The sequence below is a fragment of the Zonotrichia leucophrys genome, chromosome Z (assembly GCF_028769735.1).
Source record: "Zonotrichia leucophrys gambelii isolate GWCS_2022_RI chromosome Z, RI_Zleu_2.0, whole genome shotgun sequence".
NCBI lineage: Eukaryota > Metazoa > Chordata > Aves > Passeriformes > Passerellidae > Zonotrichia > Zonotrichia leucophrys.
In genome coordinates, this window is record NC_088200.1 from 32546646 (window position 1) to 32567750 (window position 21105).

The 21105-nt window shown below is 34.7% G+C and overlaps 1 protein-coding gene across 1 annotated transcript in view; it reads right to left on the reverse strand.

Moving 5' to 3' along the window:
• Nucleotides 1-21105, reverse strand: part of ADAMTS6 (ADAM metallopeptidase with thrombospondin type 1 motif 6) — a gene marked incomplete at its 5' end in the record, with an annotated part of 134084 nt that overhangs the window by 26146 nt on the left and 86833 nt on the right. Inside the window, 8 exons of the mRNA XM_064736453.1 lie at nucleotides 318-456; nucleotides 2222-2385; nucleotides 4273-4353; nucleotides 5454-5577; nucleotides 7327-7460; nucleotides 8427-8529; nucleotides 15463-15526; nucleotides 17759-17904. Coding sequence (XP_064592523.1) covers nucleotides 318-456; nucleotides 2222-2385; nucleotides 4273-4353; nucleotides 5454-5577; nucleotides 7327-7460; nucleotides 8427-8529; nucleotides 15463-15526; nucleotides 17759-17904 — 955 coding nt within the window. The remainder of the gene's footprint in view (nucleotides 1-317; nucleotides 457-2221; nucleotides 2386-4272; nucleotides 4354-5453; nucleotides 5578-7326; nucleotides 7461-8426; nucleotides 8530-15462; nucleotides 15527-17758; nucleotides 17905-21105) is intronic.

The following is a 21105-nucleotide window of genomic DNA, read 5'->3' on the forward strand; positions in this document are numbered from 1 at the left end:
TTTATCTCCTTACTTAAAACTTCTGATGTCCTTTATCAACAAAGCTTCTGGGAAAAACAAACATACCAGCTTCAAGAGAGTCTCAGAAGTATCAGCAGAGAGAAACACTGTGCCAAGACATGCTGTATTTAACGAAAAGATCTGAACATATTAAAGGTACTTGAAAACAACAAAATCCGCTGTGATTAAAATAAATGTTCATTAAGATCTGAGGCATACCTGAAAGAAATGTTTTCAATTAGTCACCTAGACAATTATACAATGAAGTGTATCTTGCAATTCAGTTTACCCTGTAGCTTGACTGTCTGGTGTCTTACCTCCTGCACAAGTGGCAGAACATTCTGACCAAGGCAGATGATTCCATGCAAAGCCAACCTCATTGTCTCCACTGCCAGTGCGAGAGATCGGAACATTGAATTTATATTTTATCCCCAAATTCTGTTCCTGCAGCAGAATCTGTAGTTGAAAACAACTGGTTATACCATTAAAGCTGGCAAGCAGAGGGCAAACACAGTGATATTTATTCTAGGAATGTGTTATGTTCTGCTGAATGCGAAGAAAGTAATAAAGGAAGTCATGGTAGTTCTTTTTAGATATTCCCCAAAAGATTCTGTACCAGCTTTTAAAACACATGCAAAAGAAAATTATTATTGTCCAAGGTGAGGTTTATCCTTTTTTTTCTTCCTTAACACAACTTTATTATTTCTGTCAGTTCCTTATTCCTGACAAAATTTCATAATTCTGCTAGTTTCATAAATTTTATAAATTTTTAAAATTTTTCTTGTTTTCATAAAATTAATGTCTTCGTGGAAACTAACTTGAGAGCTGAATAATTATGGGAGGTCAAAGTTGGAAAACCACATTACTATAGAAACATACAGCAGTTCTAACTGAAGTCTTGTGAGCAGTACAGCCCACATAGTTTTGAAACGATCTCTTCCCTTGTTAGCACTTCTAGTGACTACAGTACAGTACATTACTTCTAGTAATAATAGTAACACCAACAGACTGTTGCTGAGGCCCTTGTTTTCCCCTTAGGCAACAGCCAACATCTTAAGGTGTGATTGGTGGAATCACACCAGTGATTCCTTTAAAAGAATAACAAAACTCTCACTGCAGCTATATCACTGCAGGCAACATAGGCAAAAGTGCATCACAATGAGTTTTTGCCTAGCTTCACTCTTGAACTGCATTCTACAGATTACCTGTCCAACACTAGCCTTTGATTCTCAACCAAACTTTTTTTTTCATTGCTAATAGCAAAAAATCAAGTTAGACGAAGGAATCTGAACGACCCTAGAGGTACTTTTCATGCATTTCCACTTTCTCTTACATTTTACAGAGGCATATCTGCCTATCTCCACATGGCAAAAGAGCAGAGAACTTTCAGAAAGAAAGTCAGTGACACAGACTGAATGAAAGAAGGCATTATAATTGTATAACTTGTTCCATATGGACTGTCTAGCTTATGCATAGCTACAGAAGAAAAAAAGATTATTCAAGAGTTTGAAAGTGCTGCCCCAAATGTGGATATCCATGCAGCAATTATTCTCCACAAAATCATCCTATCTGGATGCAATCACTGAACTGCAAATCCGGCAGCTGACAGAATATACTGGGAAAATATCAACTTGTTCCCCTACTCCTTCTCAACATAGTAGTGAAACAGCATGCTCACCATTGCCTGTTGTCAGAGATGGCATCAGGATCCTGGTCATATCTTCTGTTACTTTCTCATACTCAATAGAATCTTTTGAGAGCAATGTATGTCACAGTGACATACTTTAACATGGGTCATTACATTTCACTCATTCTTTGGTAATATATATATATATATAAATATCACTCTCAGGCCAGGCTTAAAACTAAGGAAATGCACAGAACTGTCAGGGACTGTGAAGTGTCAGCAGCATGCAGAGATATGATACATTGCCCATTCACAATTTTCACTACCATTACTGTGGACCACATTTAAAGAGATGTGGTTTATTTTTTGTGAGCTTTCCTGGCTCTTCTGACTTTATTCCCATTTCATCACTATGTTTGCCAATCAATTTTGAAATGTAAGAAATGTGCGTTAAAACACTCATATAAAGTCCCAGCTAAACAAGTTGTATACTGTTTGTAAACCTAACCTATTTAATTTCATTCATGGCATTGTCCTTTCTCAGAACACAAATACATATTACAAATTTCAGAAATATATTTATTGTAACTTTACCATGACTATGAGGTTTTCTGAAGTAGGGCCTAGTGCTTCCAAAGACTCTGGTTCATCTGTTGGCCTCTTGTAATGGAAAGCTGTTCCAGCAACATCAAACTTTCTTGGCCAGTCAATAGTCCAGGCACCATTAATATAGTAGTCATCCTCTTCAGATTTTAAAGCTTAAAAAAAAATACAAGCCACCTAAAAATTGGAAGCAGCATTTATAATGGAGAAGCCATTGTAAATTAATCTAATTATCTGCTAGAAGTATGTGAGCTTCAGCTCTATATCATTGTTTTTTCAACTTATATAAAGCTTTTTCTTTAGCTCTGGTGAAAATATCCATCATGTAATTCAACAATTTTGCCTCTGCAATAATCTTCAATGTCCAGATTATTTTGCAGGTTTCAATATGCAGATGCTGCATGAAATGAACCAGAATGCCTCATGCAACTTGAACTATGACATGAGATACATGCACATCTGAAATGCATAATCTATTATCAACCTCATCTTTGCATTAAGAGGGTGGGGCATGGAATAGGTACCACAGACAATGCTGCAGGGGAAAAAAAAAGAAGAAACGTTGAGTCTGACTGTTGTATTGTTGCCTATGTCCACTAGCTCTTTTTTGCCATATGAAAGCACAAATACAAGATATTTCTACTAGAAACTGAAATATTAGCTACTTAATCTGATAAGATACTCTATCCTTCTTAGTTTACAGCCTTGAAACATGAAAGCACTATAGACAAAATAGAAACTTCTGAGCTAATCAACCATTAGGATGGGCAAGCACGTCTTATTCAGGGATCTGAATTTGCTTTTTTATTAATAATATTACATTATGGTTCTAAATATGAAACTGACATTGTATCTTAAAGTGAATATTCAGTTAATTAAATATTGACTTCTTGATTTAAGGTGAAGATTACCAAGTTTTACATATTTTATTTGTTTTAAATAGATCATGTTTTTAAAGGAAAAATGATGGTAGGAGCCCCGTGGTCAAAGAGCATGTGATTTTCCATTGAGACAAATAACTGATTTTACTGGATAGGGGAAAACTTCACATCATAATGCTAAGGAGTAAGACAACGTCAGTTATATGCCATTTTACTCTCAACTACATGTGTGTGGACAGTTGGTTTACCTTAAACAGTTAGGGAAAATGCCTCAGTGATGCTTAAGTTGTCTAAAACAGATCAGAGAGCATTCATGTGAGCAGGAGATAGTGAGAGAGGCAGTACTGTTCTATTGGTGACAATGACATTCAGCAGAAATTGGTAACCATTTCCATTATCACCACAAGGTCTGAAAATTAACATACGTATGCTATATATGCTTAAACTAATATACATCCAGAAGCAAAGCAGTTAATTTTTCAGTTGTCTGCCAAAGAAAAATGGATTTTCATTCTTTAAGTACATTTGCCTAATGTCAGTTATGCACAGGTGAAGGCCACAGTTGTGAAGGGCAGTCCAATTATTACATGACAATAATGCAGTGGCATAATGCTAGTAGCATATAAGACAGAAAGAACAAGTTCATGTTCCCAATGAAATAATTTTTGAGGACCTGAAATGCAGGAAGCCCACAGAAAATTAGCATAAGAAGAATATAAAGCCAGCTGTCACCCTGGATCAAGCCATTTAAGTGAAATATGCAGTTTTTTTCTGCAGCTTTGAACACAGACAGTTTTGTTGCCGCTGGATTATCTGTTGGAGAAATCAGTTAAAATACTGTAGTATTTGTGCAGCTGCAGAAGTGGGCTTTTGACCAATTTTGTCATATAACTAGGAGTGATACTGGTGAAAAAAATGATCAGCCAGATCAAGGTGAGAGAGGACAGGAGCTAGCTGAGCTAACTGAATTGCCTAACTGCACTCCAAACTTGAGGTCATGGATTTAAAAGGAACTCCATTCCAGTTCAAGGAACTATGTAATGGTTGCTGTGAGTGAGTTTGAAAGTCTTAGTTTGAATAAAGGAGCCAGTGTGACAACTACAGAGGAAGAGGGGTTTACTTTTTTGGTATGTTAGAATCATATATAAAGAATGCCCTTACCAATGTAGTTTTTTGACACTGCCACTTCTCTTATTTCAATGTGCACAGAACCTCTTGGAATTTGAATCACTTCCATATATCCTGTAAGACAAAGATAAATTTTATTTAGGAAGGAAAACTCTCTAAACTTCGTACAAAAACTTTTAACTGATAGCAAGAACTTAAGTATTCAGGAATTCCTTTTCTTAAGTGCTAATACAGCATTTTCAACAGTGTATCTTAAGTAATTAAGCCATTTAAAAATGTCTTCAGGAACACAGGATAGTTAAAGTGTTAGAAGACTTCAGTCAATCATTTAGTCCAACTTCCTGCTACAAGCAGGAACAGCTACGAGATCAGATTGAGTTACTCAGAGCTTTATCCTGCTGCTGGGTCATGAAAAACTCCGAAGATGGAAACTGCACAACCTTTCTAGGAAATCTGATCCACTGCTAGACTGTCCTCCTGAGGAAATAGTTTTTTCATCTATTTGGTCAGTCACACTCCTTCTACGAGTTTGTAGCTCCCACCATGTACCCACCAGGGCAAAGCCTGGCTCTGTTTTCCCCGTGACCTCCTCATACTATTGGAGGGCTCGTACCAGATCCCTATAAACCAGGGGATTCTCCAGGCTGAGCAAGCCCAGATCTCTCAACCTCTCCTCGCAGAGGGTCAAGACTTCCAGACCACCATAATCTTGCTGGTCCACCACCGGACAGAACTAACTGCAGTGCTTCACTCATTTTCCTGAACTATGGAGTCTGAAATCTGGTAACTATATGGCTACAAGATTTATGTTTTTTGAGCTAAGTTTTAAAATAATAGCCTATATATATATTTCCTGAAGTTTTTGTATTATGGACTTCTGAGATTTTTCTGTATTCTTGCTATTCTAAAATTTCATGCATGACTATCAGATTCTACCATACACAGTAAAATAACACAAAACATTACTCTTAATATACCACCATAACTAAATAATTACAAAAAACTTCACCAACAGACCTAAGCATTCAGTAATTAAACACATAGTTGTATTCAGGATAAATCCAAACTAATACACAAAACCAGGAAGCAATAGGAAAACAGAGTCAAAGTGAATGATGAGCAGCAATGCCACAATGGGAAAGAAAGCAGCATTGGTATTTGCTAAAGAGTGATCTAAAAGCACTGTGCAACAGAATGGACACACATGTACATACCTCCTCTGGGCAAGGAACCATTGAAGAAACCTTCAATGGCTTCACATGTACTCCCATCTCCTCCACAAACACGGCATCTATCTTCCTTAGCATCGGACCCCAAAATATTATCACAACCTACATGCTGAAAACAGATAAGAAGAAATATTTTTACAGGATGATGGTCGTGCACCATTATTTCTAAAGTTTCTTTAAAGTTGTTCTTTAAAGTTTGAGATACTCAGTTCTTATTTTATCTACCTTATTTTTGATAACTAGTATTTTAAGTGGGTTTTCACTTGACAATGAAAGAAGATAAAAAAAGAGAAGAATTTGCATTTTGGGTTGTTATCAAATCTTGATTAATAAGAACCTTGCATTTCTACTGTGACTTCTAGGAAGGGACTTCACAGTGTTTTGCATATTATTTAATAATTATACTTATCAAAAAATTATTCCTGATGTTGTTACTTGATATTGCAACAGCTTCATGCCATCTAAATTGCTTTTTTAAGGTCAAGATTTGCTGTGTGATCCTTAAATATTTAGACAGCATAAGTACTATTCTAAGGCATTACACCTTCATAGACCATATTTCCATATGCTGCAGAGGAAACTTGTAATTTGTATAGGTATGAATGTAGAGTGTAAATGACTTCATAGTAAGAATAGATGCAGAATGAAACAGTGAAAAGCTGAATTGCATGCTGTATTAGATGAAAAAAATTAAATTGAAATAAAGACAGGACCTCTGGGAAAAGAAAAAAAAATAGGATGAAACAAGGAGGTTGTGAACAGAATAAAGACTGCAACTTGCCAGTATTTTTCTAGAACTCATACAAAGAAGAAGGTAGCTACTTAAATGTCCAGCTGTCTTTTTTTCCTGTCTAGCACTATTATTTGTCATCTTGTAAACAGCTAATACACAAATTACAAGAAAAGTTAAAATACATTCAATAACTGACAAAATACTATTATTTTAACTCTTTACATTTCAACTTACTGATTCCCTAAGATGACAGAAACCAAACTTTCTTCGCAGTTCATTCTCAACTTGAGATTCTTTTTACTGGTTTACTAAAACTTGGCAAAACTTTTGATCTCAATATGTCATTAGTGAGATAATATATAAACATACATGTTCAGGCCTCCATTTAGCAAAACAATTCAGCATTAAGTCAAGCTTTAGTTATGTCAGTGGTTTTGTTGAAATCAAATAATTTTCAGAGTCAACAGTACTATTAAAATATCTAAACCTAAGTACATAACTAAATGCTTTGCTAAAATAAGGAAGAAATGGAATATTAATAATCAAAAAATATGGCACAGAACCCCAATCCTATTTAAATTCTTATAATGCAGTTCTATAGGTATCTTACAAGATAATCAGATTTTTAGTAAAAGGCAAATACTTACATCATTATATATTTTTCCTAGAACCACAGGGCAATAGTGATGACTTTCTGTTCCAATTATATTAACAGCATGGTTTTTTGCAATAGAATGAACTAGTTAAACAGATTAATATGTTCACATTTAGTGTTTTTCAGCCAGAGTAATGTTCTAACCAAAATGATGGAACAGGCCTTGGAAGAGTGCAAGGAGCCTGTTCACCTCCTGTTGCCATTTCCATCAACTCTTCAACAGAAACCATGAAGCAAGATAAAAGATAAAACGGCAGATTCTACTAATGTCTCTAAGAAATTGCTGAAATTTAAATTACCTGTCTATTTTATGCAATACTTTTTAAACTTTCTGTCTCAGTCTTACATTTTTAATAACAACTTGACCTGCCAACACTCCCTTTCATGTAACATTCAAGTATCTTAACTAAACATAGGTAACAGCAGACACAACAAAGAAATCCATAAGTACTTTATAAAACATTTGTAACCTTGCATTCTCCATTGATACAGATATCCAGTGAATCAGCATTGCACTGAGTCCCATCTATTACTGCAGGAGCACGTTCAGTGTAAAAATTATACCCTTCAGCCAAGCAGTTTAATGCACATGGTTTAACCCCACCTGGACAACAAAATCAAATGAAAGGGGGGAAAAAATTAACAGAAACCTTACAAATTTAAGGTTTAGTTAAAAATATTATACATAAACAGATCTGTAATTTACAATCTTATCTCATACCTGACACATACAATATATATACTTTATTTAACTACCCCTTTAATGATTTCTCTACTTGACTCTTCTGCAAAAAGAAGTTGTATGTTATTTCACACAGTAAGATATGAAAAGGTTGGCTGGGTCCATAATGATGCCATTATGCTAGTACAATCCTAATGGTTATTAAACAATTTAAAATGAGGATACCACTTCACTATTTCAAAAGGAAGAATAGAAACAGAATACACTACAGCTCACACCAGATGATCATGACAACCTTTCTTAGGCTTTTAATATAAGACCTGTTTGTACAACCATTCAGGCTGTTAAGCTAAAAATCACTGGTAAATAATTTTATTCAAGTCAATAAAGTATAAAAACCACAAGTTATACTCTCTTAGAATAGGAAAAATTATGATATTATAAATAATGCAATTATTGAAGTAGTCTTTAGAGACTCCTACAAATGCTTTTACTTCTTTCTCATTTTCTTAAAATGTTCCTGACTTTAGTAAAGGCAAACTTATTGTGAGATTACTTAATACTAAATTCATCAGTAGCATAAGAGGCACTTGCAGATCACCTATGGAATATCTAATTCTAGTACTAGCGCAGGTGTCTCCATATTTTTAAAGTGGCATCTCTACCATGATGGTGACTCATGTTCAGACCAAAACAAAAATTTACTAGAATAAAGAAATTTTGCTCTTCAGTACCACTTGCAGCAACGGACAAAAGTACAAGCTTAAAAATCTTAGCTCATGCTATTTTTGTCAAAACATAATATTTACAAACATTACCCTCTATAGAACATTTATATAATTTCAAAATCTTCCCATATGATAATGGTTTTGCAATGCTAACCATTACCTCCAGTGTAGGGTTTCCAGTTATAATACTTTCCCCGGAAAGGCATATTGTCAAAATCCGCACATTGCTTCTCTCTAAAATCACGAGCCCCTGAAGGACATGGCTAAAAAAGTAACACAAAATAGTTAATTTATTCCAAATATGAACATGAAAGGAAATGCTTAGAAGCTTATACTGCAAACACAATCATGCAAGTGCTTAGAAGGTTTTGTCTTGTGGCTCTGACTCTGAAATTTGCTTTATTACTTTACAGTTGAAGTGTCCATTTGCAATCCTAGGCTGGCATGAAATAGCTGAAGTAATTTAAAGAAAGGTAAGTGTTACATAACAGATTCCATAAAACTGGAAAATCAGGATCCTGTCAAACTACGTGTCATAATCAATCCATCAGCTACCTTCTTATAAACACATTTAAAACAGCTGGAAAAAAAATTTGGTTGGAGCTGTAGGTTCAATTATACTGCACTAAGCAGCTGTACTGAGACACATTATTAAGACATCAAGGAAAAAAAACCCATTTTCTACAGAACTGTATCACTCCTGCTTACTTGTAGCCTTGACAAAAGTACTTTTTTAAGACTGAGAAAGAGAATAGATAGTATGTCTGGCTCTGATTACCAGCCTCTGTGGGTCAAGAAATAAAAATTTCCATTTAAATTTTCATTGCTTTGCATTAGCAATTACAAAACTATGAAGTAACATTTTTACTTGGAATGAGGGTAGATTTAAGTAAAATTTATCTTGGAAAGAATTACAGGAGAAATAGAATTCTTTTCTATTTATAACATTTTTCATCAGCAGATTCAAAGTTATCTTGAATATACCCTCATCTCATTAAACATTGTTATCAATGTTTAACTAGCTGCTGAAATTGAAAGCTTCATCAGAAAGTATTTAAAACACACATTAAAATCTTTTTTACAGTGATAGACAAAAGGATTTTTTGACAGATATCAGAGGTGTTAATAAACATTACTACTTTGTGAGCAAAAGAAGAATCCATTTTATGACATTTTAGTTGTCTTCATGTATACCTAAGCCAGTTAGCTCTTCCCAGGAATCTGAAATGCATTCAAGTGAAAGGGACTCTATTAACATGGATGCTAAAAATTTATCACACAATGTAAACATAAACATAGCAATTATAAGTCCCTTTTTACATAAATCAAGATCTCATGATAGCCAGCCCATTGCCATATGATTCAGGAGCTTTAATTTTTTTTTTCTGCTATTCTGATGCAATATAAATTTTAAAAGTGAACATTAGACAGTACTTATATTTTTAATTTGCTATATTACTCTGTTAACTCTATTAATACAATTACTCAATTGTATTAAAAATACAATTTTAAATACAATGCATTAGCTGGTAAGAACAGAGCAGTGCTTTTATTACTTTTTATATGATATAAAAATTTATATTATTTATTTCTTTATTTAAAACTATACTTTATATTATACTTTTATTCAAGAATTCTTTGGATTATAACAACAAGAATTCAAATTAACCACATAGAGTTTTAAAAAATTTATTTTGGGTGGTTCTTAATAGTAACTAAATTTGCCTCTTTGCATCACATCCTCCAAGCAGTGGAAGGATAAGTCTTGACATCCCTCAAAGTTAGAGCCTGAATCTCTTGGGTACTGGTCACTTCACAGTCCTTCAGTCCCATTCGCTCAGCTCCTAATCTACACAACCAGTATTTTAATTGCACTGAATTCTCCTTACAAGTTAAATAATGAAACCCTTTATCTAAATAGTTATACTACAAAAAAAAAAAAATAAAATATGAAGATGGGTAAAGAAGGATCAAGATCTTCTTTTTTATACTCTAAAAAATATTCTTGCTACCTGGTCTTTGAGATGTAGTCGTGTTGCCTAATTTTCCTATCTTTTTTTAGTATCTCACCAATATCTGACAGGAGGTAAAACTCAATGCCGTGATCTCAGGAAATGCATTCAAAACTGTACTTGACAATCCTGGTTGCCTTCTATGACACAGTAACCTTAATTGCTGTTGGGTGAGTGGTGGACCCTGCTTGTCTGCATTTCTCCAAGGCTCTCAGTAGTGCTTCTCACAGCCTCCTTCTGCAGAAGCTGTTGTGTTATGGCCTAGACAAGGGGTCCCTAGGGTGGGTGGGGACCTGGCTGACCCAGGGCACTGGTCAATCACTTCTCTCCAAACTGACAGCCTGGCACAAGGGGCATTCCCAGGGATTGATACTGGGCCCAGCACTGTTTATTTTTCAGAGTGATCGAGAAGATGGGATCAAGTGTAGTGATGGTGCACTGGTGCAGTTTTCCAGTAATAATATACTGGTTGAGGAAGCAGATGCTTGTGAAGGGATCTGCAGAAAGACTTGGATTAGCTGGAACAGTGGGCTGATGAGAACATTGTGAAGTTCAGTGAGGACAAGTGTAAGGTTTTGCACCTGGAAAAGCAAAACCTTAGTCCAGGAGTGCAGCACAGCTGGGGATCTCCCCAGCTTGGGAGCAGCTCTGTGGGAAGGAGCCTGGCGCTCCTGGTGGACTCAGCTCCATCGGAGTGCCCGGTGTGTTACTGCAGCACAGAAAGGGAGCAGATCCTGGGTGGCTCCAACAAGGGCCTCACCAGCAGAGATGAAGTCCTTGTCTCTTAGCTTAAAGTCTTGTCCACCCCACACAGTGCTTGTCAGGCCACACCTGTGGCCCCTGGTGCACAACATGGATGTGGACAGGCTGGAGAGGCCCCACAAAGGCGATCACAGGGCTGGGAAGCCTGGCACATGAGGAATGGCTGAGGGAGCTGGGTTTGTTCAGCCTGCAGAAAGGAAGGCTTGAGGGAGGCCTTATCCCCATGTTACAGTATTTGTAGGGTAAGCTACAGAGAAGATGCAGATTCCCTCTTTTACAAGGAGTCAGTGCATAGAGGAGATGTAATGTGTACAAGTAATTCCTGGGCAGATTCCGACTGAACACAGAATAGAAACTTTTCTCAATGAGAACAACTGGTCATTAGAATAATTTCCTCAGAACAGTGGTAATTTCCCAACCAGTGGACACTTTAAGTTTTGGCTGAACAGGGTGCTGGGCCATCTTGTCCAGACCATATTTCTGCAGAGAAATGTTGGACCAGATAGTCCTTGAGGTCCCTTCCAACCTAAGACTCTATGAAAATCCTAGGCATAGAAATGCAAAAAGATTACCACAAGGTAAGCCAAAAAATGCATTTACAAAATGTCATATCTTTGGCACCAGCTCTTTGTTTATGTGTTCTTTTCCTAATGTAAACATGTAATAACTGCTTTTCTTTACTGGGTAAGATATTTCACTTTTTTCATCCAATTACAGTACATGGATAACTCTTCTCAAGCCAAAGACTGCTTGTGTCTCCAAATGCTCCTTTATGAGACTGCAAATTGTGAGGTAGGAATCCAGCAAGAATATGAGAACTTAAAATAATGTCTAAAGAAAGTCCTGAGAAGAAGATGTTTTGAGTTTAAAAAGTGTTAACAAATTAAATCAACTCTGACACACCTGTTCATCTTAGAGTTTGGGGTCAGGCAGATTTCAGCAACTGAATTTGTTGTTTCCTATTAACAAAGGTCTATACAACCCCTCAGAGAAGACGAAAACAAGCCAGAAGAGCAACACTTCAAACTCAGGTACTATTACATTATGTGGCTTCTCACATGAATAAATTTCAGGAAAAAAAGGCTTGAAAATACTAAAATTATGAAAATAACATTCTGCTAAGAGAAAGGACTGAAAAACAATAAACTTTTAAAAGTATGTCTACACACATATATGCATAAAACATTTCCACAATTTGTAAGCAAACCATGTTTTTCATAATATATATTAAAAAGGATACTTACAATTTTAGATGTATGTCAAATTAAGATTCACATCCTTACAAATACTTTAAATCAATTAGTTACTATAACTGAGAAATTATGTTTCGTGCCATTCTGCTAGAATTTTGTACTTTTTTTTTATTAAAAACACTTTGGTTGGAAAAATACATAATTTTTTTTTTAGAGATAATGTGGTTGGTGGTAGAAAACAATTTTCTGATTAGTGTGCTCTTTCTACCACCCTTATGCTTCCAGAACTTATTAGCCAATGTTATTTTCTGCTGATCTCAATGTTTCCATTAGCAGATGCCTTTTAAATTAAGAAGTCATATATGGCTTTGGAAGTGCCTGATGAGAAATAAGTCTAGTAGGAGTGTGTGCACTGCTTCCAAAGGATTAGAATGGTAAAAAAAAAAAAAAAAAAGACAAGAGAACTAACTCATGTCTGCAAGAACACTGAAGTCAAACTGAGAGGGTTTCTGCGTTAGGAACGGTAGGCACTTTAGGCAGGGCTATGTTGAAAGTTACATATGGGCAATGAATGTTGATGCTACAAAAGAAACTTCAACAGAAAAAATGTACAAACAGCACATTACTCATTAAAAAAATATCAGATTTCCATGCTCTTCCATGCTCACTTACATTAATCAAAATATTATTTCATTAAAACTATCAAGGACTAACTATCAAGCACTAAGGACTAACATAAATCTTGAAACAAGCATCTCACTAGTGTCTGCTAGGGTCTCTGATTCTTAGTGATGTAAAATCCTAAATATTGATATGAAAGAAATGGACTAGAATTGTCAAAACCATTAAGAATGTAAATTTAGACTTCTATAAGTATCAAGACATTCACACTCTGGAAAACCATACCAAAAAACATGTTAAAAATTGGATCACAAACTGTAAGAATGGCAATTTCAAACCGCCTGGCTTGAGTTTGCAATCAGTTGTTTTTCAGATCTAGGCAATGAAATTAAAAGCTCCCTTTCCAATACCTTATTGAAATTACTGATTGAAATATGAGAATAGGTAGGGAACCAGTACCTCAGAATAGAATGTTGTAATTTTTAAATATATAATTTCAATAGATTGTTGCAGTGGTTTGAATGGATGCAAATTGCTACATTCAGGTATGAACAATTGGCTGTGAAGGCACAGCTGAAGAGTGACTTCCTAAACAGCCCTTTCAAGAAAGAGTTTTGGGCACTTGGAATCCACTGGACTAAATAAACATTGTCACTGCCATAAGAAAAATTAACAAAATACTAAAATGAACGAACAGAATTCCATCACTAAGGTGACAAACTAAGTTTGAAATTGGAGTTATCTCTGACAGGCCTCAGCTAGTGCAGTGGTTTGTGCACCATGCCTCAAGGTGTGTGCTACTGGGATCTCAGTGGTTACCAACACAGAGATGGTCTGGTGTAAAGAAAACTAAGAACAGACATGATAGTAATCTGCAAACAAAGGAAATGTTACAATCTAGGGAATAATACCAGTTATCTTCTTATTTGGGTTAGGGGGTAAGTAGGGATCTTAAAGGATTGAAAAACATACATAATATTTTATGAAAATTGTACTGACTATAAGGATATTAAAATTTTCTAATGTTATTTCCTGAACTGGAGGTATTTCAAAACAGGTCAGGTACCTAACCGTCAGTTAAGAATGGTTTATTGAGAATTATTTTGGCTTATAACAGGTTTTTAGGGAATAAATGATACATTTTCAACAGCAAGGGATAACTTTTCTATTGGTTTACCTTCTGAGTTTCCAAAAGCTGTGTTTCTAAAGATTGCTGGAACTCATGTTCCATCTGCACCACATCAACTGCCACAAGTTAAAGTATCCTCCATGAACCCACTTTTAAGCCCTCTTACACTTTTTATACCTTTGTAAAATTCAGTGCTAATGTGTTACACAGTCGTCTTACACACTCTGTGCAAATGTATTCAAAACCTGCTGGTTTGCCACCAGGTATTTGCTAATTACTCTATTACCAGAATGATCCTGCAGTTTCACTTTAGCACTGAGTCCCTTGGACAGGGAATCTGAAGGGGCAGGACACAGTATAAATGCATAAGGTCAAATTATGAACCTAAATTATAAATTCAAGTAACTTAAAATACAAACCAGGAAAAAAATACACATTATAAAGAATTTCACTAAGAAGTTTCCAAGTCAAATTACAGGTCAGTTGCACTGCAAATATAAAAAGCCTCTCCAACTATTTTAGCTTTAAATTCATATTAATTTTCATCTTAAACCACGGAAGTTTGTAACACTGAAATAATCTAAACCTAGAGACATTATTTCACCTATTTATCTTTCAATATATTCAGGAAAAATCATAGTTTATATAATAATCCTCTGAAAAAAATTGCATTTATGATCATTATTAATTTTTTCCCCGGCAAATTTCTCTGTGGAGGTAATTATCATTATTAGGCAGTATTAAAAATTTCCTAATTAAAAATTACTTTCTTACTTTTGATCACAGCTGCCCTGTTCACACAGCCAAGAAGTGGCCACGGTATAGCCAGAAAAACTGAAGTTTGATGGTGCCCAGTAGGAGCTGTAAAACTTTTGCAGTTATCCAACCTCTAAAATCCAGTGCACCACTCTGGAACCTTGACTGTTTTTGAATGGATCTGGTTTATCAGATGATACTCAGTAATTAATTTACCTTTCTCTTTACTTTCACTCAGGTAGTATTTTGTAATAGGAATATTTCATAAACAAGAAATATTTTTGTAATTGTAGTTCACATAGGAAAATATTGAATTTTATCAGGTGTCTTTCTAATTCTTATGGCTGATAGGAAATGGGCTTTCAAATTTGGCAACCACATGATAACTGCTTACTGAAATCTGTCAGTCAATACTTAAAAAATTTCCCAAATGCTGTATTGAATTACCCTTGTTCACATTTTCTGGGGAAACTCAAGTGGAACTCACTCCAGGCCTTAATGCAAAGGCAGTAGCTAGACACTACATCAAGACCAGATCCTAACATGTACCAGAACACACAGGGTGCCTGCAGTATAGATGTGCCTTACAGGACTATTTGCTATATGCTATTTAGAATTAGCATAATTCTATGCTAATTAAACACAGAATCCATACACTTTCTGAACTGGAGAAAAAAATCATAAACCAGTAAAGCTGATCACAGTAGAATAAAAATTACTTACATCAGTATTACAGGAGCGATAACGCTTCCTTTCTCCAAGACAATATTTGCCTCCACCTGAAGGCCTGGAAAAACATGTTTATATGTTAGGATATGCCCTAGAACAAATATAACTGCATGAGATATACTAATGCAGTTAATTAATTTAATTAATCCAAGTCCAAGAGATATCCGTTACATAAATAAAAATAAAAATATATTCAAGTTTTAAAATGAGATTTTGTTAAGAGTTGTATCTTTGACATGCATTGGAGCAGACACAAAATATTACTTGGTACTTGAAAAATCATTACTCATAATATTAATGTAGTTTGCATAAGTTCCAAACAATAAAGTTTAATTACATTTTGAACATTAAAAAAAAATCCCTTTTGTTTTTAAGTATTTACTTGGTTTATAAAATTAAAATGAGAAATGTGTAAACAATCTATATGATACTTCTTTTTTCAATCATCTCATCTTACTTGAAAACCAAGGTTTTATACTCAGAACCAGCAAACATGGTATATTCTAGTTCAGAAATTTGAATCTGATTTGAATTAATCAGTATTAAATCTGAAGAAACTCCAGAGTAAGCAGATTTGTGTTAGTTTAGGTAATTGACTGTTAAATTCCCAAACTGCTCAAGAACATTATCTAACTTCCATACAGGTCAAATATTGAACTAACTTAGACTTATATGGAAGATTAATCAGACATCAGCTCTTTGGCTTGCAATTTAATAGCAAAAAGAAAATAAATACTTTGTGAGGGTTTCATAATAAAAAATTTAAATAATTACAATTTAAAATTAACTATCAAATCAATACTATTTTTCATATTACAGTATTTAACCAGGAAATGTTATCCTTAATCAACAGGGTTGGTTTTTTTTCCTATTGCAGACATACCCTCTCCCAAATGCAATTGCCTGTTAAACACTGAAAATTTAATAATTTTCATCATACCAACCAAAATATATGGTGACAGAAGTTGGAAAAAATCTTAGGATAGTATTCAGGCTCCAAACAAACATTTCACTAGGCATTTTAAACACTGCTTTGGAAAAAAAAATTCTTATTCTCTCACTAACACAGTCTGACTGTGTTATTGATGCATACAGATAATTTCTGCTTTTGGATCAATTGAGTAAGTAGTGATATTGGCCGGATTTGGTAGCTATTGCTAAAACAGGGGACAAACAGACCACCTTAAGTAAAAGCCATATGACATTATGGTAACTGTCTTGCAGAGTGCAGTGGAAAGCTGATGAACGGCCTGGCTTGGAAAACACAGATATAAGATACAAATAACCCAAGTGAACAGAGAGCAGAAGACAAGAAAAGGAGTGACAAAAGACAGAGAATGAATTTCCATGAAAAAAACACAAATGACATTCAGAAAAAGTGGTCTTAAAAACCAGTAGTGGTAAAGGAGATAGTGATTACGAGAAATGACAGGAAGAGAACATGGAGTAATAGAACTATCCTGGGAAGGCCTATAGATGTGGTGAGGTAATCAGAACAGGTAAAAGCCAAAACAGAAAAGAGAAGCAATTCATTCAGCAATGAACAGCAATAGAAATAAGCATTCCACATTTGAGAAGAGAAAATGACAGAGAGAGGGGTTCTGACCTGAGAGAACTTCTTTGGAACAGCACTCGGGGCATTGGAAAACAGACATTGTAAGACAAGTACAGATATATACAACAGATCAAGCTGTAGTGGAAAAGCTGGCCCCTCTTCAGAGAGGGCAAATATACCAACAGAGAGTCATGGCAGGCAAAAAAGATGTTGAATTGTTTTTTAAGAGTCAGTAGGAAGTCACATGTGAAATGTGGGACAAGGCAGCACATAAATACATTGTATGCAAGGTAATATTACTACCTGTGGTTTGTATGTAAGCAGTTATATTGAAAACCTTGGAAATACTGTGTTGGATTTGGGGTTTATTTTTTTAATAAGTAACTGGCAATTGTTATTTTATATCTGAGACAAGCATTAAAGGAAATATGCCCTAAGAAAGAAATTTCTCCAAGGCATGATTTAAATATATTTTGATGAACAACACATCGCATAAAGAAAACCATTCTGGTTACTGCTAAATATAAATCCAGCTATCTTTACAGTACATAAGATACATAAAAAAATGTTAGAAGCATGTCTAGTGAACTCCTGTTTAAGCATTTCTGCCTGCGATTTTGAAGACAAATGTTGGCAAACTAGCAAAACATTTTTACAGATAACAAGTGAAACCACAGTTTTGAATAATTTCCAAATGTGTCTTTTTGTTGGCTCCGGCTTACTTTAGCTACTTACGCTGGACTGTCACAGTGTCTTATAGATGAGGAGACTCCTCCCCCGCAGGTCCTGCTGCACTCTCCCCATATTGACCACGGACCCCAACCCCCATCCATGCTCTGGGGCCAAGTGCCAAAAGGGACGCACTCTCCCTGATAACACCACTGAAAGATTTCACAAAAGAAACACAAAATTAGCTTGGAGGCTGACAGAGTTATCAGGACAGAAAAATATAAGGGTCAGACAATGACCAATTATAGGCATTAGCATTCCCTGTACAGATAACAAGGCTAGTATTTTACTTTTTCTAGCCATGTTTAGACATTGGTGAGGGTGTGTGTGATTTGTTAAATGTCTCCACTCAGTCCTGAATTATAGGTCCCTAACACACACCAGAAGTATTTTTTATTTCATCAGCCTCCTTGATGTTTCACAATTAAGGAACTACAAGTTGCTTACATTCTTTTAAACACTAAGATTCATTTCCAAGCCTGGTTTGGTAAAAGACCCTCTACTGAAGATTTATGTAGAGGCTTCATTACAGAAAATGAAAAATTCCTCTGATAACATTTTTAAGGAAGTATTTATTGTTATAAAAGAAAATCTGGAGAGCATTACAATGAAGGAACAATTTTTCTCAGCATTTCATTCACTGACACTACAGACATAATAAAAGTCGTGCTGAAGCATTAGACATGGTACAGAAAATCACTTTATAATAGTAACTGGCCGCTTGTTTGGGGCAGAATGGACACATGTACTTCATTCAAGCAAACATTTAAACTTTGCAATATTATTACTTAAATCAGAAATACAAAATGACAGACAAAATTCACTCAAATTATTAACTATTAAAACAAGTTTATAATTTAGTTCATCAGAGACCTTTTCTAAACCATTCAGAAATAATCCTAGAGCCCGTATTTTGATTACATTCTGGTGTCTACCATATCACTGAGAATTTGAAACAGCTCAATTAAGATACCCTCTCCTCCTACTGCAGGCTTAGGTGACAGAGCAGAGCATGGACTCAGGTCTACCATGACCTGAATCTGCACATTTCCCTTCCAAAAGCTGAGCAAGTGCTGTTTTTAAACTCCCTCAAATTTCTGTAGTATTGATCATTTCCAAAAAAAAGACAACTCCTGTGTCCACCCCTCATCACCACAGGGTTTTGCAATGCCTCTCATGACACAATAAGGATGGAGTATAAAGTGAGCTAGAAGAGTCCTAAAATCATATGGTTTTCTTCTCTTTACAGTGAAAAATTGATAGAAATTTTATTAATAAATGCAAAAATCTCCTTGTTAATATCTATTAGAGATGCCACAAAAGTACATGAACAGATATGCTAAAGTCAAAAGCTAAAAATGAAAATGCTTCTAAGAGTAAAACTGTAAGCAACTAATCTAATTTAAATTACACTACATACATAACAAACATATCAAGATCCAAGCTAAGAAATGTAAGCTACTCAGATTTAAACTCATAAGAATATCACAGATATAGAACTGAATAGATAAACCATCATAATTCCATACTATTAGAACTATAGAGACAATAGACAGGTGCATTATTTTTCCAAAGCTGAATAAAATCCCTATAGTGTATCATTTTCACTGTCATGCAAACATTGTCTTCCACATTCCCATGCTCCCCTGTAAAACCTCTATAAATGCTGCGTTTTCTCATCTACTGAACTTAAATCTGATTTAATGCTCACCTCTCTGTCTCTTTTTAATTTTCTAGTAAAAATTTCTCTTTCACTGGAAACCAGTGAAGCCAGCATACAATCTCTGTCATAGTAATTAAAATTACAAAAGTCTGTCATATAATTAAAAATTACAAAAGTCTTCATTACTTCTAATGGGACTGCAGAAATGTGTTTCCTTCAAGAATGACAGCAACTTCATCTCCTATAATGAGGTTAGGACTACTGAGTAATCACCATATGAAGAAAGAAGAGGACATGACAGCTATTTTAAAAGACCAGTTCTACACAGAAGGTTTAGATCTGAAATATTAATTCTTCTCTAATTGTTGAAAGAATAATTTTCCATTATTTCAGCAGAAAGATGACAGTGATGCATTCAAATACGCATAAAATATGCAAATCCTCTGTGAATAAAAGCTCTCTGAAATTTTTCCTAAAGAAATAACTAATGAAAATAAAATATGAAATGTGGCACATTTGAGATACTTTTATGAGTATTAGCTGCTTTACAGAATTAACATTTATAACACTATGATTTCAGAAAAAACACACAATAAGTACTCTAATATAGAGAAAAAATTATTTACTATTTTGTATGAGGAAGAAAAATATTAGTGCAAATTTTAACTACTGATTTTCAATCATCGATTCAACAATTATTTTGCAAGGAAGTAATATTCAATAATAACGTACATTTATTTTATGGTAATGTCCAAAGACAAGTTAAATCATCCCACAATGTAGCTAGATAAACTATCCTTTCAGCACTGCGCTGTGTTTGAATTTTTTGCGTTGTATGCCCCTCATTTCCATCCCTAGCATAGATGTAATCTATGATCTACAGAAAGGGTCACCTTTTTTATTACTTTAAATTAAAACACAGCATAAGTGTTCCTATCAGTTCTGTCTTATTGTTTTATACACACAATTTCTTAATGACTGTATTTTTAAAAAATCGATCAATTAATTTACCTTCACAGCCACATCTCTGGGAACACCACAGAGGGGCTTCATGCATATTTAAAATTCTTATTACAAATTAGAAAAAGTGTACCTTTTTGAACCCAGCTGATATGTAAAACCCTTCACCAGACCATGAATATATTAAAGTTTCAGAAGAGAACAGATAACAGTTCCATCAACAGCAAGAAACAATTCTATTATTTTTCCCTGTATGCAGATAACAGCTGAATAACTCTTATAGAAAACATTGTAAAAACCTTCCTTGGTAAGCAGATACCTACCACGGAAAATTTCAACCCAAAGAATTAAAAGCTTGGCAAGTCTATAAAAACAACTTCAAGAAAGTTTTATTATACAAGGTTACGCTGTTTTAATTGTAGAAATCCCTACACATTCTGCCAATAAGGTATTAATATATATTGCATCAAATTATGGTTTGGACTTTTTGGCACACATAATACATAAGTAAATAAACAAATACAATTAAATACTCTGAAATCTTCTTTGGCGTTTAGAGCTGGAAATTTAATTTATTATATATCTGCACAGAATCCATCAAAATAGGGCTTAACTTGGTAGGGGCCTGTAGGCATGACTGCATATTATTATTATTATTATTATTATTATTATTATTATTATTATTATTATTATTATTATTAATAATAATAATAATAATAATAATAATAAT